General features: G+C 38.3%; 2 protein-coding genes across 13 annotated transcripts in view; both read left to right on the forward strand.

Moving 5' to 3' along the window:
* The first annotated feature begins 130 nt into the window (after positions 1 to 130).
* Peak1 (pseudopodium enriched atypical kinase 1) overlaps positions 131 to 27,959 on the forward strand; it is a 305,892-nt gene continuing 278,063 nt past the window's right edge. For 8 of the 12 annotated variants that reach the window (XM_013145603.3, XM_013145602.3, XM_013145604.3 and 5 more), the window contains exon 1: positions 131 to 289. The gene's annotated coding sequence lies outside the window, so the exon portion shown is untranslated. Of the gene's footprint in view, positions 290 to 313; positions 441 to 27,959 lie in introns of those variants that run through there. The other 4 variants (XM_063243509.1, XM_063243515.1, XM_063243516.1 and 1 more) reach the window with 3 other exon arrangements.
* Positions 154 to 27,870, forward strand: LOC111755148 (small integral membrane protein 10-like protein 2A). Its single transcript, XM_063243518.1, has 2 exons — positions 154 to 289; positions 27,142 to 27,870. Exon 2 carries the CDS (start codon positions 27,351 to 27,353, stop codon positions 27,690 to 27,692), a length of 342 nt encoding a protein of 113 aa, XP_063099588.1. The 5' UTR covers positions 154 to 289; positions 27,142 to 27,350; the 3' UTR covers positions 27,693 to 27,870.

Below are 27,959 nucleotides of genomic sequence, written 5' to 3' on the forward strand. Positions count from 1 at the left end.
CTGAGGGGCGCTCTGGGAGAGGGCGGTGCGCGCGCGCGTGCTCGCCCCTCCAAGGCGGGCGAGAGCGCGCGAAGGGGCGGCGCGCGGGGCTGGGAGAGCGCGCGGGCTGGTGGGCCGGGCGGGCGGCGGACAGGCGGCGGGCGGGAGCGCGCGGCGGACGCGGCGGCGGCGAGAGTTACAATACTTACTTGTTGTTAGTGTCAGTCGCTCGGCAGCGCGGCCACGGCCAGCAGGAAGAGCGCGGACGCGCGGCAATGGTGGTCCCCGCGGCGGCGAGCGCGCCCCTCAGGTAACGGAGGCAGTCTGTAGCGTGCCTTCGCCCATCGCCTCGCGTCCCCCGGGGTCCGCCCGCCTGGTCCCGGCTCCCAGTGCCCCCGAAATGAGGCAAAGTTGAGACCGGCGGCGGGGACGCCCGGGCGCGGTTGAGCGGCGCGGGGAGAGTGAGTCCTGGAGCGGGCGCGGGAGGCTGGGGCAGGAGGGCTTCTTGCTGCCAGGGCTACGCAGTCTCCCTGTTCCCGAGCCTGGTGAACCGCTGAGCCTGGATGGCGGCGGCAAGACTGAGCCCCCTTAGTACAGGCTGGCTGGGAGCTGGTTGGGAGCTGGCTGGGTGCTTGGGTCTAAGTGGTGCGGCTCCGTTCCCTCCCCTCACCCTTCCACGCATCCGTCCTTGCAACTTTTCTCTCCTCCCTGGGAGGGGAGCGCGTCCATCCCGCGTCCCCGCTGTGTGCGTCCTTCGTCTGGAAGCCGGGTTTCTTTTTCCTCCTCTGGTTCCGTAAAAGACTGCTGACAGCGACGGGAAAGAGGAGCCCTCCCCATCCCATGGTACTCCTCAATCCGTTGCTTTTCTAAGATCCAAGTTTAGGAATCAGAGCTGTGGAATGGAGTTGTTGGAAGGCTGGCGATGATGGTGATGAGTTAGAGGAAAACTATGATTTCATCCTTATTGGCCTTACTATAGAAAACCTAATACGTTTTTCTTCTGCTTCTGTTGAATGTGGTGAGATTATACATTGAATTAAATTTTTGGAGACTTACATAAAAGACTATTTTTAGGTCATTGGATAGGGTACGCGGGCAGCTTTTCATCTGAATTGTAATTGCTTTGAGGATTCTGTTTTGGGGCCTACCTGCTATTTTTTTTAAACCCCAGCCACAGTGTCTTTTTTTTCCCTAATAAATGAATTGATGTAGTAATGTGTGTAGTGCGAGAACCCTTATTGCTCCCTGCAGTGTGAAAGTGGAAAAAAAAAAAGGAAGTGAATTATCCACAAGGGTAAAACTTTCCTGAGCAATCTTGATTTTCACTTCACGATGGCTCCTTTTGTAATCTCAGAACATTTCTGGATGGCTCAATTCGCTGAATACTCTAATTACTTTCGAAGTGCCTGGCTTTTCTCTTTGGTGGCTCATTTAGTAAACTATAATGGCAGGTGCAGTACATTTTCTTAGCTTCGGAGATGGAAACTCATAGCCTCAGTGTAGAGGTTAAATTAAGGAAGAATTCATACCTCTGCTATGGAGTTAGGCGGCTAAAGACGAACTCACAAACTATGGGAAAAAACAACCCCCTTCACGGAGGGGAAGAGGAAAATACTTTTGTCTTTAGGGAATAATGTGACTATATTATGGTGGGGGAATATGTCAGAATCTTCTTGAAAGCTTTTAATGTGTGACCACCCCCTCCCCCTTGTTTAGGGGCTGACACTGATGTTTGGATTTCAGTGTTGGGAGAAGTGTTTTGGTGAGAGGAACAGATAAGATTGCTTGAAACTGTTCAGATACTAAGACTGTTCATTTTGCTCACTGCTAGTGCAGAGAAACTTCCACAGTAATGTTCTTACTCCATTAACATTCTGTCAGAATTCTTTTTCTTTCTTTTTTTTTTTTTTTGGTAGTGGGGATTGAACTCGCGACCTTGCACTTGCCAGGTGGGCGCTTATGCCACTAAGCTAAATCCCCAGCAGAATTCATTTTTAAGTGTCTATCCTGAGGCCCATAAAGAAATAATGCCACTCAGTAACTATTTCCTGATAAGCACATTAAAAGATGTGTTCCTGAGATGCATACTCATACAAACATTATCTTAGTACATTTATGGTAATGTAAATATTTAAGGCTTAGAGCTTAAAAAGTTTTATTTGCTTATTTGTGTACATGCTTTTTGACGTCTAGCAGTGCCAGCCATATTTGCCAAATAAGCATCAGCCATAAATTCATTGGCACATTTCATACAATAACTCTTCTAAATGGCTCCATGGTGAAGCATCATGAAATTAACATTGCCTTCACAAGAGAGATTTGTTGTTTTTAACAGCAATGATGCTCTGCTTAAGTGAAACAGGTGCTAGGCTCTAGTTGCTTTTAACCTGCCAAATCATACTCTTGTTGTTGTTGTTGTATGTATTTTTTTTTTTTTTGTCTTTTTCCTTTTTATTGGTACCAGGGATCGAACTCAATGACTGCCTGCCTGCAAGGCAGGCACTTATGCTGCTGAGCTAAATCCCCAGCCCCTGTTGTATGTATTTTTTAAACAATTTAAAGAACTGTGGCCCCAGCATGCCAGTGAGGGGTTCAAGGTTTCACATCGCTGTGACAGATCCCTGTTTTCACTGTTAGAGGCATGTGTGTGTGTGTGTGTGTGTGTGTGTGTGTGTGTGTATACACGTGTATGTGTGCTTGTGATGAGCGAGCTCTATTTTCTCATTTGTTGATCTCTTTATTGTGATTCCTATTCAACCTATCCCTTTGTCTTTTTATTACTAGAGCTCCTGGTAAAGTTTAGGTGCTTTCCTTTTAACTTCTAGGGTGGGACTAGGTAGTTCACATTTGTCTGACAAATGGTCCTTGGCCTTCTACATACCAGGTATGGTGATAGAATTGAGAATATGGAAAACTATAGCTCTTTTTTCCAAGGAGCTGCAGTTTAAGAGGAAATGATAGCTGATAACCAGCAATTACTGTATGGTGTGGTTTGCTATAGGTGTGTGCACAGGTTCCTATGAATATAAACACAGAGGAGGGGTCAGACTTAGGTTCTTGATACTGTGGTGTTCTAGAGTCTTGGAGGGATATCTGAGCTACTCTTGAATAATCCACAAGTTAAGTAGGTTCAAACGGAAGGAAATGATATATTTTACCAGTGCCATCAGGTTGCAATACAGGGCACAAACCTAAGTCTTCTATGTAATTTAAATGTTTTTAATGAACCATATTTTAAAAAGTAATGAATACATTTTTATAATATTTGATCCTATATATGTAAAATATTATTTCTTCATGCAATCAATGTGGTATGGTAATACTGAGATGTGTGATATTCCATTTTTTATACTACCTCTTCAAAATTGTAGCCCATTTCAGTTTGGAATAGCTCATTTACATACTTCATAGCCACATGTGAACACATAGATTTAGAATAAAGGCAAATGAAGTAATAATTAAATCACAGATTGTAAACCAAGTTTAGAAGTTTTAGGTTCATTCTGAAGGCTATGGAAATTTAGTTCAAAAGAAGGAAAGTCATGCTGTGATTTCAGACTTATTTGCAAGGAACTGAATGCTAAATTTGAGAGGAGCAATACTAGAAGCAATACTACTTAGAAAGCTATTCTTGATGCGAATGAGGGATGATGTTGAGGGAGAGGGATGTCAGAGATTTAGCAAGTATTAATAAGATAGAGTAATCTGATTATAGAATTGAGAAGGATTGAAAGATGAGTCTCTTTTAAGACAGTCTTGCTATGTAGTTCAGGGTGTCCTTGAACTCACTACATAGCCTAGGCTTTCCTTGAAGTCTTGCCAATCCTCCTGCCTCAGCCTCCTAAATGATGAGATTACAGGTGTCTACCACCATGCCCAGCCTAATGATAGGATTCTTGTATTTGTGAGCTGCTAGGTGGATGGAACCAGTAGCTGAAGAGAAGCTAGCCACCTGTGCCAGACAGACCAAAGATAATAAAAGGAAACTTTGAGGAATTTGTCACAGGAAGTTGTGGGAGGATATTCAACAGTGTATCCTGTTGGGTGTGGTAGCACATGCCTATAACCTAAACACTTGGGAGGCTGAGGCTAGAGGCCAGCCTGTATCACATAGTGCGTTCAAGGCCAGCCTGAACTCCATAGTGAAACTCTGCTTCAGAACTACAACCCCCCCAAATATCCTGCCTTGTAAAGGACAAGTAAGATAAGGGGTACATAATATCTCTGGGATGTGAGATTAAGGAGTTTTAACTGTAGTTGTAGCTAGAGAAGTTGGCTACATTGTAATGTATTCAGGGGGTTGAAAAGTGAATTGTAGCTAGATTGTAGCTAAAAGGGTAACTAATTGAGAAGAATACAGTGTTGTAAACAAAGGACTCTGAAGGAAAATATAGAAAAGAAGATTAGAGAAGTTTGTTTTTTTAATTACAAGGGTATTTGGCCTGCTTGTGGGATTAGAAATCCCACCAATGGAGAGGAAGAATTTCAGAGGAGGAATAGAGACAGACAGATAGATGGAGACAGACAGAGACCAATGTGATTGGTGGAAGCAATGATTTAGAGGCAGAAAGGGGAGGATGGGTTGCATGGCATAGATAAAAAAAATTGGCCCGAGCAGGAAGTTGTCTTAGCAATGATCAGAAAAGAGGGAAGTAAAGATGGATGGCAGTGTAAATAAGTTTGAAACTGATGGGGCATGAAAGAGAAGGAGTTGACGTGTTCATTTTTGGTTACCAAGGAATGAAGGTTCTTAAAAAGAGTATGGGAGTTTATAATAATTTTACAAGGGCATTGGGGGAAGAGGCAGACAGATACATGACTAAGAAACTAACAAAGTATTGAGAAACTGCTTGAGGTTATAGATTTTGGATTTGTAATGGTTACCAATTTGCATGGTTGTTTTTCTCCAATAGTGATTAGTTTGATAATATCTGAAGAAACTGTTTCCCTAACCTTTATTATTGTTACCCTTCTAGTTTTAAAAATGAACAGTTGGTGTTCAAGCCTTGGTTCAATTTGAGTTTGGTTGTTATCCACTGCTTTGCTGATTCTGTTTGGTAGAGATATACAAAGGACAGTTGGTTGAGAAAATTAATGACACTGAGGTTGGGACTGAAATGAACTGGATTCTAGGCTGGATCAGTAGCCGAAAACCTGGAAGGGGATGTTCTGACTGGGAGAAAATGGGAGTGTGAAAGGTTAATGTGAAGCAAAAAGACAGACTGAAATTTTTAAATTTTTAGAATTTTTAAATTTTAAATTTTTAGAATTTTAGAGGTTTGTTGTTAATTCAGGAAATGTTTATTGAGCATCACGTATGTGCTTGGTGGTACTCTAGAGGCAGAGGTTATAGTAGTGAATTAAACAGCCAAGCATCTGTTATTATAGTATACTAGGAGTTGATAAAGCTGTAGAGAAAAGTAAAGCAAGAATCCCAGAGTGTGTATATTTAAAAAGACAGTGTCTGGGAAGGATTTGGTCAGAGCAAATACTTGAAAGGGAATATAAGGCACATACTAAATAGAAGACACATTTGCATAGATCCTGAAGCAGAAGGGTGCGTTTCTACATCCTTGGAATCCTAGGACCCAGGTGCTCTAACTGGGGTGAACTGAAGAGGAGAGCAAGGTAAGGTCTGGGAGATAATGGGTCCAGATCGCAGAGCCTATGGGCCATGTGAGAAGGGAACCATGACAGGGTTTCGGCTAGAAAAGTGATATGAATGGACTTGTGTTTTTGACTGTAGTACTGAAACTAGTGTAAGGAGATAAAAAGAGTAGAATGAAAAGATGAAGTAGGAGGCTCTCTGAAAACCTTGTTGAGAGGTTGTGTCTTGGACCAGCAAATCAGAGGCAATTGGATCTGTATATATTTGTAACTTCTATTTTGCAATTACTTTAAATGGACAGGAAAGTTGCACAGATCTGACATAGAGTACCTTTATATCAGTGTTTCTTAGCCTTAGCTAGCACTCTTGATATTTGGGACTAGCTAATCCTTTGTTGTAGGGGTTGTCATGTGTATTATAGGACTTAAGCAGTATTCATGACTTCTGTCCACTAGATGCCAGTACCATGTCCCCAGCTCTGAAAATCAGAAATATCTCCAGATTATTGGAACAAAATCACGCCTGTTACAAACTACTACCATGTATATGCCAGCTTCCTCTGTTATCATTTTACAGCCACGGTGCATTTATCAAGCTGAGAAATTGACATTGGTGCTCCAAGCACCATTTGGATCTTATTTGTATTTTACCATTTTTTCCACTAATATCCTTTCTCCATTCTATCATCCTAACTAGAATACTTCATTGTTTTGGTTGTTAGGTCTCCTTTGTCTCTTCTAATGTATGAGTTTCTTGGTTTTCTCTTATATTTTTGTCAGTTATTTTGTAGTTGTTCCTCAGTGTAGGTTATCTGTTGTTTTTTCATGAGTAGAGTGGGATTGTGTGATTTTTGAAGAATACCATAGAGGTGAAATGTCTTTATCACATCATACAGGAGGCATGTGATAGCAAATAACTGGTGATTATTTTGCTTAAAGTTTTATCTGCTAAGTTTCCCCACTGGGAAGTTACTCTGGTTACAAGAAGCAAATTACTAAGTCCAGCCTACACTCAAGAGGAAAAGAATTAAACTCCACTTCCTGGAGGGAGGAGTAGCAACGAATTCATGGACATATATTAAAACTACCACAGTGGCTGATAAATATTTTGGGAGGGAAAACTTAGGACTTTGCCAGCATCCTGTTTCTCTCTAATAGTTTCAGCATTCATCAGTAGATTTTGTTTGCAGTAATTATTGTTATGGTGTTTATAAGGTAATTTTTTGTTTTTATCATTGTTCTTACATTTATTAGTTGGAGTTCTTCTGTGAGGAAGGTTTGTCTTTTGTCTAATCATTTATGAGTCCAAATTCATAGGCATTTATTGTATTATTAGGGTTATAGTTTAATGCTATTCCTATTTATTTTGCTTAGATTATTCTAGCTTTGGCCATGGGGAGCTCTTATTGGTTGACCTCTGTGTCCTTTTGATATGTTCCTATCTTTTGTGTGTATATAGTCTCACTTCTTTACTCTCTGGGAACTACTGGATGCTTTGGGCTTGTTTTTTCTGCCTCAGTCCTAAGATAATTTCTTCAAGGTTGTTCTGGTTCTTATAGTTGGAGAATGGTATCTTGAAGCCAAGATGTGAAAGGTAGGCATGCTTATTGCTACTGTAGTGTCATCCCTCATAGCTTTTCTTAGTGGACAGAGAAAAGGGAGTAATACGTGCACACACCTTGCCCCCATGCACTGCACATCTATTTCTGTATATACCAAGGACACGTTCATACTGATATCTTTTTTCTGTAATTAGGTATATTTTGATCCAAATAGGTTTACTGATGGATTCCGTGTGGAATCTTAGGAATCAAGAATAACTTGGGGGTTTCCAGCTTAAACAACTGCAAGAATGGCGTTGAAGATGGTTCAGGAGAGAGCAGACAGGTTTGTGGGAAGAGTACAGGAGTTCTGTTCCATTCAGGTTATATCTCTGAGATAGCTAATAGACATGCAGACAAGAATGTCTTGTCAGCAGTTGAACATCTGAATCTAGATTTCAGAGGAAAATGGCCCAGGCTGGATATGTTGGGAGTTGTCAGTACAGAAAGATCACCTGAAGGATGAACATAGCTAGGGAAAGAGAAGTACAAGGGTTGACCATGGGTCATTCCAGTCACAGATGACATGAGGAGTAGTTCTGCATGATAAGAGCTGCATGTAGTTACAGGGTAGACTTCATAGCCATCATTAATAAATACTTAACTCAATACTTATTATTTGCAAGATACCAACTTCTGGTTAGTATTACTCTCTTCTTCCATAAATTTGCATTCTACAGTAAGACAAATCACAGGCTTACAAAAAGAATAGCAGTAGAAGGGAAATACTAGATAGTGGTACAAAGTACTGGTGATGCTTGTTAGAAAACATAGACCAAACCAAACAATGATAGGCTCCAACATGCACAAGCTGCTTTTAAACACTGGTGTAAGCTTGTATCAGTTGGGAAATGTGTCAAGGTTTCACATACTAGTAATTATCAACCAGCAAAAGTTCTCCGTATGTTGACCTCGCTTTCTTAGGTTGCTTCTCCTTTTGCTCCCCTTTCATTATAAAGTGTTGGGTTAATAATTGTGTCTGTAGTTTACTGGCTATCAATGAAGCCACTCAATGACCTGGTCAGGAGTGTTTCTGCTGCACTTGACTTTTAAACTACTACTTCTCTGCCACCATTTCACAGTCAATAGAATGCAACTGAAGATAATATATATCACATGTTTCCACATAAAATCAAGCAAAAGTGGACTTAAAAGCTTATATGAGTATGCTTCCCCCACCCTGCTTCTTTTATAGATGATAGATGATTGTAGACATTCATACTTACCATTTTGGTTATCAAAGTTAAACACAAAATATTATTTTAGAATTTTAGAAGTAATTTAAACACATACCCTAGTAAACTGAGGTTTTAGTTAAACCACTTTAATTTGTATCCAAAGTGGGTGGGCTTTTATTGTCAGCTGATAAGAAGTAGTATAGCATGAAGCAGGTGAATGTCATTTTCTAGTAATGATTTAGATGCCAATTTTAGAAACTAAAAGCTATGTTTTAGAAACTATGTTCTAAAAGCTATGTTTTAGAAACTTAAAAAGGTATATCTACTTTGTAGGATGGGGGTGAATGATCACAGGATTCCATCTCAGCTTTGCCACTGAATGGTTGGCAAAGCTTTGGTCTATATTTTTATGTCTCAAGGGATTGAATTTATTAGATATGAGGAACTTCAGTGTGTTTATATGCCAATGGGATGAACCTTTGTGTTGAGTGCAAAGACTGTTTGATCAACATGGTTCCCAGCACATAGTAGGTAATGGAAATGCTAGTTGAACCATAGAATACAACTTGGCCCTTATAAAATAAGGCAAGAAGATTTAGTTAGCTTATTTAAGAAAACATAAGAGTTTATCTGTGGGGGCTGGGGATTTAGCTCAGCTGCATAAGCGCCTGCCTTGCAAGCAGGCAGTCGTGAGTTCGATCCCCGGTACCGATAAAAAAAGAAAAAGACAAAAAAAAAAAAAAAAAAAAAAAAGAGTCTATCTGTGGAAATATAGAAGATCATCAACACCTGTTTCAAAAACCTCTACTTTCATAGGTTCAGTAACACAGAAGAAATGGACAGATTCCTAGAAACATATGAACAACAAAGCTGGGTCAAGAAGATGTAAAACTGCTGAATAACCCAATTTCTATTAATGAAATTGAAAATGTAATTAAGTCCTTACCTACAAAGAAGAGCCCAGGCTCAGATGGATTCATTGTGAAATTCTACAAGAAATACAAAGAAGACAATGCCAATACTCCTCAAACTCTTGAATAAAACCGAAAGGGAAGCAGTTCTTCCTAAGTCATTCCTAGAAGCAAATATTACTCTAGTACTTAAGCCTGAGAAAGACCCAACTAAAAAAGAGAACTACAGGTGAATCTCCCTAATGAACACACATGCAAAAATCCTCAGTAAAATATTGGCAAACAGGATGCAGCAAATCATCAAGATTATATACCACTACCAAGTGGGATTCATCCTAGGCATGCAGGGATGGTTCAACATATGTAAATCAGTAAATTTTTTTTTTAATTTTTAATTTTATTTAAGGAGAAAAGGAAAAAAAAGCAGAGAAAGGGTACAAGTTATACAGATTTGCAGAAAAAAAAATGAACAGTAGGAAATCACTAGTTAATGGATTATATACTGTCATCTTAGAAATAATTGTTCAAGTCACAAAATTAAAGCTTGTAAAGTGGACATTCCATCAATGATACTGCAAACAGTTCTGTTCAATGATCCAATAAATCTCTATGATATCATATTCTATCTTATACACTTAAATATACATGCAGTTATATAGTTTAGAGCACTTTCTTTTCCTCTCTTTTGTACAATGACTATTACACATTTTGGGTTTCATTGCTCTCACGGTTCTTATTACTTTTTTGGAAGAGAGTAAAACCAAATGTGACATAACAGAACAGAATCGGTCAAGTCAAAAGGGTGGACATAATAGATAATGTGAAAACATAATACAAGGTGATCAACAATGGTTACCATAATGCCTCCCGCTATCTCTAATAGAATTGCCTATACCATTAGTTATAATACAATTGAACAAAACAGTAAAGAACAAAACCGACAAAGCCAAACCATTGGAGACATTGTAGGTCTTCAAAAGTAGATAAAAGTCAACGAGAATGGGCGTTATAATGAATCTCATTATCTTCACAGCTGATGCCTAAATTTTCGAACCTGATACTATCCAGCAAAACAGAATAGGGGAACATCAGTTTAAAACCAGATGGTGAGAGTAATACAGGGCTTTAAATCGAGGTAATGGAAAGTCAAAGTGGGTTACTATAATATATCCTGCTATTTTTTTCCTTTAATTAAAAGGATAAAAAATTTTTAAAAAGTATTAAAAAAGTAAATAATGGAGTGGAGATTGAGATAAAAGAGGGCATAACAACGAAACAGCACAGATCAAAACATAACCATTTGAGCAGAATAGTGTTTCACCACCAGATAATCCTGACCTAAAAGTAGTTACCATATTGTCTCTTTCCTTGAAATCCTTGAGTACAACTTCGTATACTGTAGCATTAAGTATATCAAAACAATGTAAAACCACTTAAGAGAATGACAGCATTACAGAGTATTTAGAATCGACTAACAGAAAATGAATAATGGTTTCTGTATAATCTCCTTGTCTTTATAAGGTTTTTGCTTATACTATCATACATAATAAAATCCAGTAAGATACAACCTATTTAGACCATTGGAGACAGAAGGACAAAAGCTAGATGAGACTTCAAAACAAGATGATACTAAATCAGTATTACCTATTAAGATGTCATTTTCGCCAAAATAGCCGTTCCTATCATCCAATCTTCTCTGCCTCATTTCTGTTGAGCTCTTATTCTGTCAGTAGCTGTCAGTTTGTCTTCTTCACTTTGTTCTCTGCTCCATTAGTCGTGGCCTCCACTATTTCTGGATTCTTTGTATTTTTCTTTTTTTAGAATATCCTGCAATACTCTCTGTAGAGTTGAATTGGTGGTTGCAAATTCCCCCAGTTCCTCTTTATCCTGGAAGCACCTTGTTTTCCCATCAATTTCCAGGGACAGTTGTGCAGGATATCTCAATCTTGGCTGGAGATTATTATCTTTCAAAGCTTGAATTATTTCCCCCCACACTCTTCGTGATTTGATGGTTTGTGCAGAGAAATCTGCTGTAATTCTGATGGGTATTCCCTTGTAAGTGGTCTGTTTCTTGTCTCTGACAGCTTTTAATATTCTGTTCTTGTATTGAATTTCTGGAATTTTTATTATTATATGCCTGGGTGTTGCTCTGTTTGGGTTGTAGGTAGCTGGGGTCCTGTATGCCTCATACATCTGAGAATCTTTACCTTTTGCTAAATTAGGAAAATTCTCCTGGATTATTTCTGTGAGTAGCTTTTGTAGTTCATTTGTTTGTGTCCCTACTTCTTCTTTTATGTTCTTAATCCTTAAGTTATGGATCCTCTTATCATCTTCTTGTCTTTGTATTATTGCTGTTTGTTTCTTTGCTATTTTTAAGAAGTTTTTCATTTCATTCTCCCATATTACAATTCTGCCCTCCAGTTCAGATAGTCTGTCCTTAGTTTCTTTCAAGCTGTTATGCCAGTCTTCGATAGACTTCTTAGTTTCTTGGTAGTCCCTTTGAACCTGCTTCACGTATTCTATGCTTTCCCTGTTTTCTCCATCAAACAATTCTCCCCTCTTTTTCTGTTCTTCCATTCCACCATCTGTTTTTTCTTGGGTGGGGCTTAGCATTTCTCTGACTATTTTGCATACTTCTAGCTTCAGGTCGTTGATAACTTCATTCCTGAATTGGTCTATGAGGCTCTCTATATGGTGCTTTATGTGTATTGGTACGGTGTCCGCTATTGCCTGTTTCTCAGAATTGGGGGCCGAGGAGCCTTTCTTGTTGCTGCCTCTTCCCATATTCTCTGTTCCTTATATATGCAAGCTTATATGAGAGGCCCAGCTTCTCTCCCTGTCAGCCACAGCCTGATTGAATTGCGCCGGTTAGGTGTTCCCACTCACTGCTGCGCACCAGGCAGCCTACGCGGGGGCCCGCCCCTCCCGGCCTCCGTCAGGCTCTGCGATCTGGGTTGGGCCAGCCTACGGGGTCCGCCGGCAGCGTCACGCAGGCCAGGCACTTTTCACCAATCCCGCCCGAGAGGGGAATGTGTGGCTGGAGTCCCCACTGCACCCTGCTCCCGCAGGACTGCTCGGGCCCAGAAAGTCCGCTGGAGTCAAACTGTGGTGGTGTGTCAGTTTCTCTCACTCACTTCGCCACAAGTCAGAACATGCCTCCCTGCCCGTCCTGTTTTCGACTCCATTCGCAGACTCCCGTTCTCAGAGTTTCCGCGCGTCTCTCTCCTTGCCGAGCCGATGTAGAGGCAGCCAGCCACCGCGCGGCGGGAAACCCAAATCGCGGCTTCCAATGGCGCAGGGTCCAGCCTCAGCAGCGAGACTTTTCTGTTCCTGTTTTAGCACCAGGACTGCATTCCAAGTTGGTTTCTCTCAGCCCAGTTCGTTCCTGAGTCAGCAGAGCATAACTCCACCTGCTTATGTCTCTTTAGTCCGCACCATACCTGGCTTCTGAGCCTAGTTTTTCAGAGAGCCTCCGGTAGTTGCTGTTATCTGTCCGCCATGTTCTCCCGGAAGTCCGTAAATCAGTAAATTTAATCCACCATATAAATACAGCCAAAAGTAAGAATCACATGGTCATTTCTGTAGATGCAGAAAAAGCTTTTGATAAGGTCCAACACTCATTCATAAGAACCTTACAGAAAATTAGAATAGATGGTCTTTACCTCAATATGATAAAGACCATCTATGACAAACCAACAGCCAGCATCATATTAAATGGCCAAAGACTGAATGCCTTTACTTTAAAATCAGACACAAGACAAGGATGTCCCTTATGACTGCACCTATTTAACATACTACTGGAAATACTAGCCAGAGCAATTAGGAGAGAGAAATAAAAGGGGTAAAGATAAGAAAAGAGGAAGTTAAATTATCATTATTTGCAGATGACATGATATTCTATATAGAAGACCCCCCAAAACTATTGAAAGTCTTCTACATATAATAAATAAATTCAGCAATGGATATAAAATTCAGCTGGATATAAAGTCAATACTCAAAAATCAATGGCATTCATATACACTAATGACAAAATCACTGAGAGAGAAATAAGAAAACCCACACCCTTCACACTAGCATCCAAAAGATGAAATACTTAGGTATTAATCTCACGAAAGAAGTAAAAGATCTATATGGGGAAAATTATAATATCCTGAAAAAGAAATCGAAGAGGATCTCAGAAAAATGGAAAGATATCCCTTGTTCATGGGTAGGAAGAATAAATATTGTGAAAATGGCCATTCTCCCAAAATTGTTATGCAGATTCACTCAATCCCCATGAAAATACCATCAACATACCTCACAGATCTAGAGAAATCACTCCTAAAACTCATCTGAAACCAGAAGAGACCTAGAATAGCAAAGGCAATTCTAAGCAGCAAAGCCAAGGCAGGGCGCCTCACAATCCATGACTTGAAGTTATTCTACAAAGCAACTGTAATAAAATCAACATGGTATTGAAATAAAAACAGATCTGAAGATCAGTGCAATAGATTAGAAGATACAGCCACAACTACCAACACACTCAAACACCGTATCTTTGATGAAGGAGCCAAACATGTTCACTGGAAGAATGACAGTCTCTTTAATAAATGGTGCTGGAAAAACTGGCTCTCCATATGCCAAAAACTAAAACTAGAGCCATGCCTATCACCATGTACTAAACTAAAATCTAAATGGATCAAAGATCTGAATATTAAAACAGAAACACAAACTATTGGAAGACAAATTGGGTAAAAATCTTTAAGACATAGGGGTAGGTAGAGAATTCATGAACAGAAATCAAACCACATGGGAAATACTTCCCACAGTCAATAACTGGGATCATGTCTTACTAAAAAGTTTCTGCATGTCAAAAGAAGTCTCCAGCACAGTGAAAAGAAAACCCACAAATTGGGGAAAAATCTTAGTGAGCTGTCCCTCAGACAAAGGACTTCTGTCTAAAACATGTAAAGAACTAAAAAAAATCAGACCCCCAAAATTCAAAGACCCAATCCAAGAGTGGGCATCTGAGATGAATATACAGTTTTCAGATGAAGAAATACAAATGGCAAGTAAATACATGAAAAAATGTTCATCACTGGTCATTAGAGAAATGCAAATTAAAACCATACTGAGATTCCATCTCCAGAACAAATGGCAAGGATCAAGAAAACTACCAACAGAGACTTCCGGGAGAACATGGCGGATAGATAATGGCAGCTACGGAGCCTCTCTGAGATAGCCAGCTTAGATTCCAGGAATGGTGCGGTGTGGGGAGTCCTAAGCAGGGGGGAGTATAACCTCCGACCCAGGAGCAAACTAAGCTGAGAGAAAACAATTGGAAATGCAATCCTGGTGCTACGATTGGAACAGCTGAAGTCTCGGTCCCAGAACTGGAACCCGTGCCTCTGCAAACTGAGGCTTGACTTTCCTGTCGCCGCTGCTGCATCTGAATCGGCACAGCAGAGATAGAGATGTGAAAGCTCTGACAGTGGGAGTCGGTGAACCAAATTGAGAGCAGACCTGGCGGAGAGCCCTGCATCGACCTGCAGTGAGAAGAACGGGGACCCTTTCATAGATTATGCGGCTCCAACAGAGGACATTCTGGGACCGGGCATACTAGCCTGATCAGAATGCTGCAGTGACTTCAGTCACATATTCCCCTCTCAAGCGGGATTGGTGGGGAGCACTTGACCTGGGTGATGCCGTGGACTAAGACCCAGTAGGCTAGCCCAAACGAGGTCCCTGTGCCTGGCAGTGCACCCTAAATGCAGTGAAGCCTTCAGCAGCAGGTTGACTGACTTGGAGAGGCAGACTCAGCATAGGCTGCTCTGGTCTGTTGTCTCCCTAGTACACTGCAGTGGGCAGGAACACCTAGCCGGCATGATTCAAACAAACTATAACCGACAAAGAAAGAAACTGAGTCTCCTATATATGCTTGTATGTAAGAAACAAAAAGTATGGGAAAAGGGAGCAATAAGAAAGGGTCCTCATTCCCCAATCCTGAGAACACTGATCCAGGAAAGGTAAATGCAAAGGAGAATAAGGACAGAAAACATGCAGTATCAGGAATGGCACCAATAGACATAAAGCAATATCTCCAGGACCTCATAGACGAGTTCAAAAGTGAAGTATTTAATGAAGTAAAGCAAGATATAAGTAGAATAGTTAAAGAAATGCTAAGCAACTCCCAAGAGAAAACAGATGGTAGAATGGAAGAACAGAAAAAAGGGGAGAATTGTTTGATGGAGAAAATAGAGAAATCATAGAATACATGAAGCAGGTTCAAAGAGATTACCAGGATACTAAAAATAAAAACTCTATTGAAAGCTGGCATAACAGCTTGAAAGAAACTAAGGATAGAATATCTGAACTGGAGGACAGATTTGTAATGTGGGAGCATGAAAGGAAAACCTTCTTAAAAATAACAAGGAAACAAAGATAGAAGAATGATAGGATCTATATAACTTAAGAATGTAAAGGAAGAAGCAGGGATACAAACAAATGAACTGCAAAGGCTAGTCACAGAAATAATCAAGGAAAACTTCCCTAATATGGGAAAAGGTAAAGATACTCAGATTTATGGGGTATACAGGACCCCAGCCACCTACAACCCAAGCAGAGCTACACCCAGGCATAATAATCAAAATTGCAGAAGTCCAATGTAAGAATAGAATATTAAAAGCCATCAGAGACAAGAAACAGATTACTTACAAGGGAACACCCCTCAGAATTATAGCAGACTTCTCGGAACAAACCATCAAATCACGAAGAGCGTGGGGCAAAATAATTCAAGCTTTGAAAGACAATAACCTCCAGCCAAGATTAATATATCCTGCACAACTGTCCCTAGAAATTAATGGAGAAACAAGGTGCTTCCAGGATAAAGAGGAACTAGGGGAATTTGCAACCACTAATTCAACTCTACAGAACACTGCAGGGCATTCTAAAAAAGAAAAATACCAAGATTCTAGAAACAGTGACAGAGAGGCCACAGTGAATGGAGCAGAAAGCGAAATGAAGAAGACAAACTGACAACTAATGACAGAAATAGAGCTCAATAGAAATGAGGCAGAGAAGGTTGGATGGTATGAACAGCTATTTTGGAGAAAACAAGGCATCATAATAGCTATTGCTGATTTAATATCATCTTATTTTGAAGTCCCGTCAAGCTTTTGTTCTTCTGTCTCCATCATTCTTAATATGTTGTATCTTATTGGATTTTATTATATGTGATAACATAAACAAAAACTTTTATAGACAGATAATACAGAAACCATTTTTCATTCTCTGTTAGTTGGTTCTAAATACCCTGTAATACTGTCATTCTCTTAAATGGTTTTACACTGTCTTGATATGTTTGATGCTACAGTTTACGAAGTTATACTCAAAGATTTCAAGGAAAGAGACACTATGGTAACTACTTTTATGTTGGGATATCTGGTGGTGAAACACTGTTTTGCTTAAATGGTTATGTTCTGACCTGTGCTGTTTTGTTGTTATATCGTCTTTTATCTCAATCTCCTTTTTTATTATTTATTTTTTAATTTTTATCTTTTTAATTAAGGGAAAAATAAATAAAAAATAGCAGGATATATTATAGTAACCCACTTTGATTTCCTATTAACTTGATTTGAAACCCTGTATTGCTCTTACCATCTTGTTTTGACTGATTTTACTCTATTCTGTTTTGCTTGATAGTACAAACTTTGAGAGTGTAGGCCACAACGGTGAAGACAGTAGGATTCACTATGATGCCCATTCTGGTTTGACTATTATCTTCTTTTGAAGTCCTGTAATGTCTGCAATGTTTTGGTTTTATTGGTTTTGTTCTTTACTGTTTTGTTCAATTTTATTATAACTGATGATATAGGCAATTCTTTTTAAGATAGCAAGAGGCATTATGGTAACCATTGTTGATCACCTTGTATTTTGTTTCTACATTATGTACTATGTCCATCATTTTGATTTGTCTCTGTTTTGTTATGTTACATTTGGTTTTATTCTCTTAAAAAAAAGTAATAAGAACTGTGGGAGTAATAAAACCCAAAATGTGTAATTGTCATTGTAGAAAAGAGAGGAAAAGAAAGTGCTCTAAAGGATATAATTGCATGTATATTTAAGCGTATAAGATAGATAACCATATTACTGAGTTTTTGTTGGATCATTGAACAGAACTGTTTGCAGTCTCACTGTCCACTTTATATGCTTTAATTTTGTAACTTGAACAACTATTTCTAAGATGACAATATATAATCTATTAACTAGTGATTTCCTAGTGTTTATTTTTTTTTGAAATTCTGTATAACTTGTACCCTTTTTCTGTTTTTTTTTTTTCTTTTTCTCCTTAAATAAAATTAAAAAAAAAAAAGAAAAGGAGAGGTTGTGGGGAAAAAGGAACTCTCCTGCACTGTTGGTGGGAGTGCAACCATTGTGGAGTGCAATCATTGTGGAGGTCAGTCTGGAGATTTCTCAAAAATCTGGGATTGGAATTTCCAGTTGATCCAGCTATTCGGCTTCTAGTCATATTCCCCGAAGAACTGAAAACATCATACCACAGTGATATATGTGCACCCATGTTTATAGCAGCACAATTTGTAATAGCCGCATCTTAGAAACAACCTAAGTGTCCATTAACTGAGGAATGGACAAAAAAGTTGTGATATTTTTATACAGTACAGTACTACTCAGCTATAAAGAATGATCAAATTGGGCTGGGGATTTAGCTCAACGGCATAAGCGCCTGCCTTGCAAGCAGGCAGTCGTGAGTTCGATCCCTGGTACCGATAAAAAGGAAAAAGACAAAAAAACAAAACAAACAAACAAAAAAAAGAATGATCAAATTGAGATATTTATAAATAAATGGATGCAACTTGAGACCATACTTATAAGTGAAATAAATCAAACTCACATGTATAAATACTGTATAATCTCCCTAGTGTAAGAAATGGTAAGAGTACATAAGAGTTTATGGTAATCGTGATTCCCCATTACATTACTTTGGAGCCTTATAATGTTCCCATTCATTAGCTGGAATGATTTTATCCTAGGTTGTTTGATTTTATTATGTATGATGGTATGAACAGCTATTTTGAAGAAAACAAGACATTATAATAGCCAATGCTGATTTAATATCACCTTTTTTTGAAGTCCTACCATGCTTTTGTTCTTCTGTTTCCATTGGTTCTATAATGTTGTATCTTATTGAATTTTATTATTTGTGATAGTATCAACAAATCTTTTATGGACAATGAGATAATATAGTAAGCATTTTTCGTTTTCTGTTATTTGGTTCTGAATGCCCTGTAATACTCTCATTCTCTTTAATGGTTTTATACTATTCCGTTATGTTTGATACTATTGTGTATAATCGTATACTCAACTATTTCAAGGAAAGAAACATTATGGTAGCTATTGATATATCGAGTTATCTTGTGGTGAAATACTGCGTTGCTTAAATTGTTCTGAGCTGCTTTATGTCCTCTTTTAATTTCTAAAATGAAAAAAATTTTAAAAAACCATAAGAGTCTAAAAGCTTCAGTTGTATAAGTCAGAGTAAAGGCAAAATAAATTAAATGTATGGTAACATCGTCATCTGAAACTAAGCCAAGCAGTATCTTTCCAGTGGCTCATAAACTTGCCCTCCAGGAACAGTCAAGAGTTCTAGTTTCAGGAGTTATATTGTCTGGATTTGAATCATGGCTCAGCTATTTACTAGCTATGTGGTCTTAAGTTAGTTTCTTAATTATGCTTCAGTGTCCTCATTTGTAAAATGGGAATAATACTCGTACCTACTTTATGAGGTCCTGAGGTAAAATCAGAATATATATCATACACATAAATATATATAAATTTTGACATACTAGTGTTTAATTAAAGTGTTCTAAAAATGCTAAGAGACTAGTTATCTTAAAATTAAGGTTTTTCAATTTCTAGAAAATCCCATGCACTGAGTTAATTAAAGGAAAAGGAACTCTTGTGAACAAGGAAAAAAAATGCTGCTAGGAAATACAAAGTGATATACTGGAAATATATAGTAATGTATTGACTTTTTTCTTTCTTTTTTTTTTTTGTTTTATATTGGTACTGGGGATCGAACTCAAAACTGTGCGCTTGCAAGGCAGGTGCTTATGCCGCTGAGCTAAATCCCCAGCCCTATAGTAATGTATTGAGACTGAATAAGGAGCTTTCTACTTCTGTTCTGTCCACGTTTTTTTCTTGTGTGGCAGATTTTTTTGTTGAGTGCTTACCTATGGGCTCTCATGAGCATATCATTCTCTGAGAGTACTTATACATAATACTGTGGTTAAGAACATGGACTCTGGATCCATGCTGCCTGGGTCTGAATTTGACCTCTGCAATTTACAAGTTGTTACAACCTTGAGGAAATTTTTTTCTTTCTTTGTGCCTTAGTCTTCTCATTTGTAATGGGGGTAACAGCAGTACCTATGTCAGAGGGTTTTTAGTATTTGACAAGTGATTAAAATGCTGCTAAACATAGAATCATGTATTTGTCATGTAAGATAAAGTATAGTAGAAATATTACTCTTAAAAATAAATGGAGGTGGGTAGTCCTCCAGTTTATTTACTTCATCTACTTTAGGTTAACAGGAATACTTTTCATTATTTAAAATTAGAGCTTCTCTCTTAATTTTCAAAATTGACTTGGTTACCTATTATAAAGCAAGATGTCCTGCTAGAATTTTTAAATAATTTGAGATGGTGAATTGAATATGAAGAAGATGAAAAACTGCCTCTTGACAGATATGCAGTAGTATTTTTGGATTTTATTTGTCTATGCAGAGGGTGTGCTTGTGGGAGTATGAAAGAAGATTTAAGGTATGTGAGAAGCAGTGGAAACTATCTTCATAGTGCCACTTTGCTCCTTGACTTGAAAAATTATTTTTACAGCATTATTCTTGATTTTCATCATTTGCCAATTGGGAGCTGGCTGCATCCACAGTACTAACAAACTCCACAATTTAATATTTCAAATAAACTGCCAGATCTTTTTTCAACTACTGGTCCTAAAATTGTAAGAACTTTTTGGTTTCTAGGTTCTATGAGAGAGTTAGTAGACTCCTAGAGAGTGGTGAGAGAGAGAGAGAGAGAGAGGAGAAAGGCATAGTTCGATAACCTCTTTTCTTCTATTCAGTATATGGCCACATTTAAATTGTTTCTGATTCACCCCTTTCTACACAAATGTAGCCTGTAGAACGACAGCATCTGACTGTGTAAACCATGCCATCAATGGCATAGAAATAATCTAGAGACACAGTAGTTTCTAATTGAAGCAGATGGACTTTTGAGTTCTTTAATGTCATCTCACATGTATTTTTTAATGTATCCTAATGAAATTTTGATCCATTTATAAAGGCAACTTGTAGTTCTCTTCAGTTTTACATTCCAAATGTCTAGCAAGACATTTTGTCATCTGAGAAAGGATATGTTCTATATTCTTTTGTGAAAGGGAGATATGTACAGGGCTTTACAACTAAGTACATGCTAATCTTCTTTAATTTTCTATGAGATTTTATGGTGTGAGTTTTTATGGATTTACTTTCTGACTAGGAAACTGAGTCCTGCTATATATAATGAGTTCTCTCTAATTCTTTTGGCTAAAGACCTGGAGTATAGTTTGATATTGCATATTATACCACGTATCTATCTTTCAAACATTGATGGCATTTATGATAGGAAAAATCTAATTTTTATTGTAGGAAAATACAGAATATGTTACAGGAGAGAACTGTCCTTCTACCATCCAGATATATTAAATGATAATAACTTGGTACTTTTTTCTCCCATTGTGTGTGTGTATGTGTGTGCACAAGCATATATTTTAAAATATTTAATTGATACCATACTAAATATAGTAGGGATACAGTTTAAAAACCAGTTATAATTAGTATAGTAAACTGGTCACACAGGCTAGATGAGGTAATCCTGCCCTTTTTACTATGGTTTTGATTATCAGATGACATGAATGGAAACTAAATCTTCTTCATCTTTGTGTCTGGATTTAGCACAGGTGCCATCATGGGAATTTATGGCATGTGTGCCACAGTGGGCAGGCAGAGCTCTCTGTTGGCATGCGAGCCAAGTTGCCCCAGAAGCATTTGTTTTTTCTAAAGAAAAATTTCAGTATTCAGGTTTAATTGCTGTGTTGGCACTTTGTGATAAATAAGTGAGTTTTGTGTCGCAAATTGGGCACTTGGTCTCTAAAAGGTTTACCATCACTGGTATAGGGCCTGATACTCTGATACCACATAAGTACTAAATTCAAAAGCTGTAGTTGTGTAGAAGAACTAACTAACAGAAAGCTGTTATTACGCTTACTATACTTAGTTTGTACTATTTTACTTTACAGGATATGTGGTGGCATACGCTTATAATCCCAGCATTTGAGAAGTTGAGGCAGGAATATCATGAGCTCCTGGCAGGTTTAAGCTAGAAGTTTAAGGCCCATTTAGATGACTATAATAAGACCCTGACTTTCAAAAAACTTCTATACTGGAATGTAAGAACTGTTTGATCATTATTTTCCCATATAGTCAAACAATAGGATTGCCTATCATTCTTCTAGTTTTATTTACTATGAATATCTTGTTCATCAGGTATCATGCATAAAAAAATGTGTTTTAACTTACTTGAAAAGATGTTCAACCCTTCAATATCTCTACCCTTATTTAGAATAAATGGTTTTTTTTTAATATTGGGAGGTACATTTAACTTTTCACTATATGCAATCTGTCAATGTAAAAATCAGAAGTATTTGAGAGACCAATACAAATTCATTGGAGGCAAAGTAGCAATATTACTAAAATGTGGTCCTAGTATTCAGAAGAGCCTTAAATAACAAGGGCTCTCAATTTCTATAATGGTCAGAATTCATCATCTCCCTCTGTGAGGTATGCAGTACTTTGTAATTCTTATAATTCTTATAATGAAATTAAACAAAAATATGATGCAAAAGACCATCCCCCAAGAACAGCTTTTCAGTGGTCTTCATGAGAGCATTAGCTTTTTTTAGCATCAACTCTGATTGAGTTTCTGTAACTGGCCACTCACTGAGTCATCATCTGTAACAATTGAAAATTTGGATATTTCCCCTTTGTTAGCATAATTGTTCAGTACAGTGACTTCCTTTTATCTATCCCAAGTGGAATAAGTAAGCCTCATGTAAAATAACATGTGCTGTGTGAAAGTCTGTTTTACTGTTTCCTGGGAGCAAATGTGGTAACTTTAGGAAGCAGTTGAATGCTATGTACTAGAACACCATTAACTAAATGACACACACTGGGAATGGTTTTGTTTTCATTATATTTCCTCATTTTTACCTTCCCCCAAAACCTTAGAATATTTTTTAACATGTGTGACAGAAAGATAATCAGATCAAATAATGATTTTCTCTATATGACAGTAAACACTAAAATTTTTAGTAAGAGGAGGTTTAGAGTATATTACTAAAAAAGATTTATGCAGTGATGATGCAGACATCTAGTCCAGAAGAAAAATGAAGCATCTATTGATTGGATACAATGATTGGCCTCATTAAGGGCAAAGAAGAGGGGAAGAGGGAACTTGTTTCTTCTCATCCCTGTTGATCTGGTTATCTCCTGGATGATTAGATATGTAGTTTTTAAATACCCTCTGCTCGACTGGGCATGGTGGCACATGCCAGTAATCACAGCATGCAGGAGGCTGAGGCAGGAGGATTGCTAAGTCCAAGAAATAAAAACACACACACACACACACACACACACACACACACACACACGCTTCTGCTTATTTCTGTTCCATTTTGAGCTTCTTGTGCTTAGAAACAAGGGAAAGAGAATCGAGATCTTATCTAGTAATGGTTAAAAGAAGATGCTTCTGGTGACAATTTATTGTAATCTAGTTCTAAATATGTTTGTTATTAGGTCTCTCACATTCTAATCCAAATCAGAAAAACTATCCTAGGAATGAATAATTTGGTGTACATCTTTATGTCTATCAAATTATAGCTCCTGTGTTTGACAGTTTGCTCAGCTAAACTTTTAAATTTTTCCTTCTTTTTTTTTTTGTATTGAGGCTTGAACCTAGGGTCTTTATACTGATCTACATTCCCAGCTACACCCCCCAGCTGTGCTCCAACTTGTGATTCTCCTGCATAAGCTTCCATGGGGGCTAGGAGCATAGCCAGCACTACCATACCTGGCTAATTTTTGGTTCTTTCATGTCAGTGTCTGATAAAGTGCAAATGAATAATAATCTGGAAAATAAAAAGATGTGTTCATAACTGATTTGGGAATTTAGTTCAGCTGTGAGCTACAATTTTTGTGTTGGTTGTTTTTTATTTATTGTGTATGAATACCATATTTCTTTTATCTCTTCATCTATTGATGGACATATAGGCCACTTCCAAGATTTACCTGTTATGAATTGTGCTGCTCTAAAGATGGATATGCATGTGCCATTGCAATATGATATCTTTAACTGTTTCAAGAACCTTCCTAGAAAGGGAATAGCTAGGTTAAATAGAATTTCTATAGTTGCGTTTTTGAGGAACCTCCATGCTAAGTTCCAGGGTTGTTCTAGTTTACATTCCCACCAACAATGTAGAAGGGCTCCTTTTCCCCTGCAGCCTCACCAGCATTTATTATTTGAGCTCTTGATGATGAGCCATTCTTTCTGAACCCGAGGAACTTTTTAAGATTATCCAGCAGAGGCCAAAGTTCTTATCTTTTTGCTTTACATCTTACATGGAGTTGCTGAAATTCCCAGCGTACCTTCCTGTTAGGTCATGCCTCATGGAAAGCTGACAAACAGTTCATGTCTTATTTAAGAGTTGAGGATCTGCATCCAGACCTCTTTGTAGGAATTGTGTTACTACCATTTCTCTTATGTGTAATCTTCAGCCAGTTATTTATTTTTAGTTTCTTCATCTGTAAAATGGAAATAAAATAGAAATAATGTTATTTTTGGATTACTAGTAGCAAAGGGCTTCAATAAGACTGGTGCATAATACCATTGTTCAATAAATACTAATATTAACTTGCTTGATATGAGTACAATTTATTACTGCTCTTTCTCATTTCCATTCTAATATGTTCCCCTGAGGAAGGTGAGGCAGTGTAGAGGTGCAGCTGGTGTCACGGGCGTGCTTTGTAGGCCTATGCATGTCTGTAGAGGTGTGTGGAACATATGACAGCATGTAGCTTCAGCTTCTAATGCCCTCATCCATCACTGTGTGTCAGGTGGGAAACAGGTGGGGAGCTTTTACTCTGGAGAACTCTAATTATGCCCCAAACAGGCCATGCTCAATTTGGTAGTGTCATGAGTTTTAGTATTTGAAAACTCAAGAATTGCTACCATGAGATTTAATCCTTTCTTTTTCTATATCCTTCCTGCTTTAGCTTGTACAATTGAGAGAATATGACACTCCACTTCCCACACAGATACCCGAATAGCTCTGACTGCTGAAACATTAGGTGTCTTATTGTCAGCACCTAATTTGTTGCTGTGGTACTAGATGTTTAAAATTTTTACTCTTATCTAGGTTTGAAATCTAGCTCTGCCAACCTTCCTTTTTTTATATATCAAGTAGTATAAAAGTATTCACTTCATAGGGTTGTTGGGAGGATTAATAACAAATACAAAACACTCAGGATACTGCCTGGCATGTAAGAAATCTCAAATAATGTAAAGTTACTACACCTATGGTCATTATCAGCATGGTCACTGTCCTATTTCAAATCAGTGATACAATTGATATAAGCTATAGTAGCCCTCATTTCTGCTTGTAGCTATGTGTTTAAATGAAATGTAGCAGCTCCTTTCTTGAAATATACTGTAAGCTTTCTATTGCAGTCAAATGTTACTTCCTTCTAGGGCATTACAGAACTGTTAGAACGTCTCTGTGAACTTTGAAATTTATTTTTCATTCATTTCTGCTCTGATCTTTATATTTTCCTTCCTTGTACAAGGTATTCCTATACTATTACTTTAATTCTTTCATGTGTGTACCAAGGGGTGATGTAGCTGGGTCATAAGGTAATTACATTTCTAGTTTTTTGAGGAGCATCCATTATGATTTCCATAGGGGTTGTACTGGCTTATATTCTACCAGCAGTGTATAAGTGTTTCTTTTACCTCGCATTCTCACCAGCGTTTGTTTTTTGTATTCTGAATGATAAAGTCTTCTGATGAAGTGAGATGGAATCTCAGTGTTGCTTTTATTTTGCTCCATTTTTCTAATGGCAAAAGATGCTGAACATATTTCCATATACTCATTGGCCATTTGGGTTGTGTTTTGTTTGATTTGGTATTGTAGTACTGGGTATTGAACCCAGGGGTTTGTACTAAGGTAAACCCCCAATTCTTTTTATTTCATTTTGAGACAGAATCTAAGTTGCTAAGTTGCCCAAGTTGGGCTCAAACTTTCCTCCTGTCTCGGCTTCCTATAGTGCTGGTGTTACAAGGATACACTACTGTGCCTAGCTTATTTGTATTGAGAAATGTCTGTTCAATTCATTTGATCATTGATTGGGCTATTTTTAGAATATAATATTAAGTGAAAAAAGTCAGACACAAGTTCAAATGTTGCATGGTTTCTCTTATGTGAGAAATACAAAACAAAATAGAAAAGAGATAAATAGAAAATAGGAAAAAGTTCATATACTTCCCCAAATTACAAGTTTCATTAAAAAAATTTCTGTATATATCCTAGTTGGTCTCATCTGTACTACTAGTTTATCATAGTTTGTTGAAAGATTTGTTTTCTTATCGATTTGTATTTTGTATAAATCTTTTTGGTATATGTCTTTTTTTTTTTTTTTTTTTTTTTTTTGGTATGGGGGATTGAACCCGTGACCTTGCGCTTGCTGGACAGGCACTTATACTGCTGAGCTAAACCCTCAGCCCCTATGTCTTGTACTCTGAGTAACTACTGTAAAGATAATAATATGCAGGGTAGGAACTGTTGTATTCTCTTATTTATTAAATTTTGCTTTATTCTTTCATGAAATAAGAATGTTTAATAATTTCACTGTATAATTTGATTATATCTCATAGCTCAGAGGCCTTGGGAGTTCAATCGGTAGGACAAATAAATAGATAAAAACAATAGTGCAAGATATTAAAAAATGTCATCTGTACTCATTTATTGAATTGACAGAATTAGGAAGTATCTATAGTGCTATTGGTTACAGAGTTCTGAACTGGCCTGTGAGCTCATTACTTGATAACAAAAAATTTCTATATAACTAACAGTTATCAAATTGTTTACCAATTAGTCTAATTTTCTTTTCCCCCCTTTAATCTGAAAATATTCCTCAGTGATAGGGGTATTTACATTTACAAATGAGGAAACCAACGCTCAGAAAGGTTAAGTCATCTGACTAAATAGCAGTGACACACAACTATTTAGTGACTCAGTGTTGATTTACTCTACACTCTTTGCTTAAAATTGAAAAGTTGAGTAGTGGGTTTAAGGATAACTCAAAGTACAGTCCTTTCCTAGCATTCTCAGGCCTTGGGTTTGATCCCTAACGTCACAAAAAACAGCAAAAACTGTTGAACTTCAAAATTAGGGTCAAGTTTCTTTCTTGGCAAAACTTACGATATAACTAAATGAAGGAATTAGGCAAAAGAAGGCAAACAAGTAGAAGGAAGATGTGAATAAGATTAAATTGATAAATACGAACTAACTATAAAAAGATAGAAGTGGCAGAGAATAAGCATCTTTGTTATAAAAAATTTTTTGCATAGATCTGTCTGGTGGAGAATTTTTTGATAGTGTTAAGTTTTAACTCAGAACTCATACTGAACCTTTAGAAGTTGAACAATAAGGATACTAGTAGTGGAAAGGGAAATGTAAACATAGAACTATGTCTTTTACAGGACCCCCAAATTCAAAGACCCAATCCAAAAATGGACATCTGAGATGAATATGCACTTCTCAGATGAAGAAATAAAAAAGGCAAATAAATACATGAAGAAACAGTCAACATCAATGGTCATCGGGAAGTGCAAATTAAAACAACATTGAGATTCCATCTCACTCAAGAAAGAATGGCTGCCATCAAGAAATCAACCCAGGGGCTTTTGTGATGTCATGCTGCCGCCTGCCTCCCTCAATCCTTGAGCTCACAGAGTGGGGGCCAGAGGGTGGGGCCGAGGCTGGGGAGAAGTGGAGAGGAAGGGAGGGACCAGGGGTGGGCGGGAGACACGGAGAACATCTCTATATGGCGGCAGTTCTGTCGGACCTGGCTGTCTGGCTCTCGCGCTCAGCCCTCGCCCGCTCTTATGGGGTCTTCTGCAAGAGGCTGACTCGCAGGTTGCTCTTCTTCTTTGATCTGGCCTGGCGGTTGCGCATCACTTTCCCATACCTCTACATCGTGGCTTCTGTGATGCTCAACGTGCGCCTGCAGGTTCATATTGAGATCCACTGAAGGCCATACCCTCCCTACAGAGTCCACACCCTAGGCTCACCACGGCAAAGAACGGAAAGCATGAGGGACAGAAGAGGGGCCCTTGGCACCTGCATGGCCAAAGCAAAGGGGAAGGGAGGAGGGGACTGGGACAGACTGTCACACAGCCTCAAGAGGAGCACGCAGGAGGGGAGCCCTTGGCCTGCACATTGTCCTTCCCAGCTGAACACGCCTGCAGTTGACAGAAATGAAAACTCGCAGAGTGAAGTGCTGTCCTTGGAAAGGAAA

This window comes from Cavia porcellus, unplaced genomic scaffold (genome assembly GCF_034190915.1).
Source record: "Cavia porcellus strain 051 isolate PalLab524CR breed Dunkin Hartley unplaced genomic scaffold, mCavPor4.1 scaffold_38, whole genome shotgun sequence".
In the NCBI taxonomy this organism is placed as follows: domain Eukaryota; kingdom Metazoa; phylum Chordata; class Mammalia; order Rodentia; family Caviidae; genus Cavia; species Cavia porcellus.

Coding starts and splice junctions, on each gene's coding strand:
- LOC111755148 (XM_063243518.1), top strand. CDS start 27,351: ATGTCATGCTGCCGCCTGCCTCCCTCAATCCTTGAGCTCACAGAGTGG.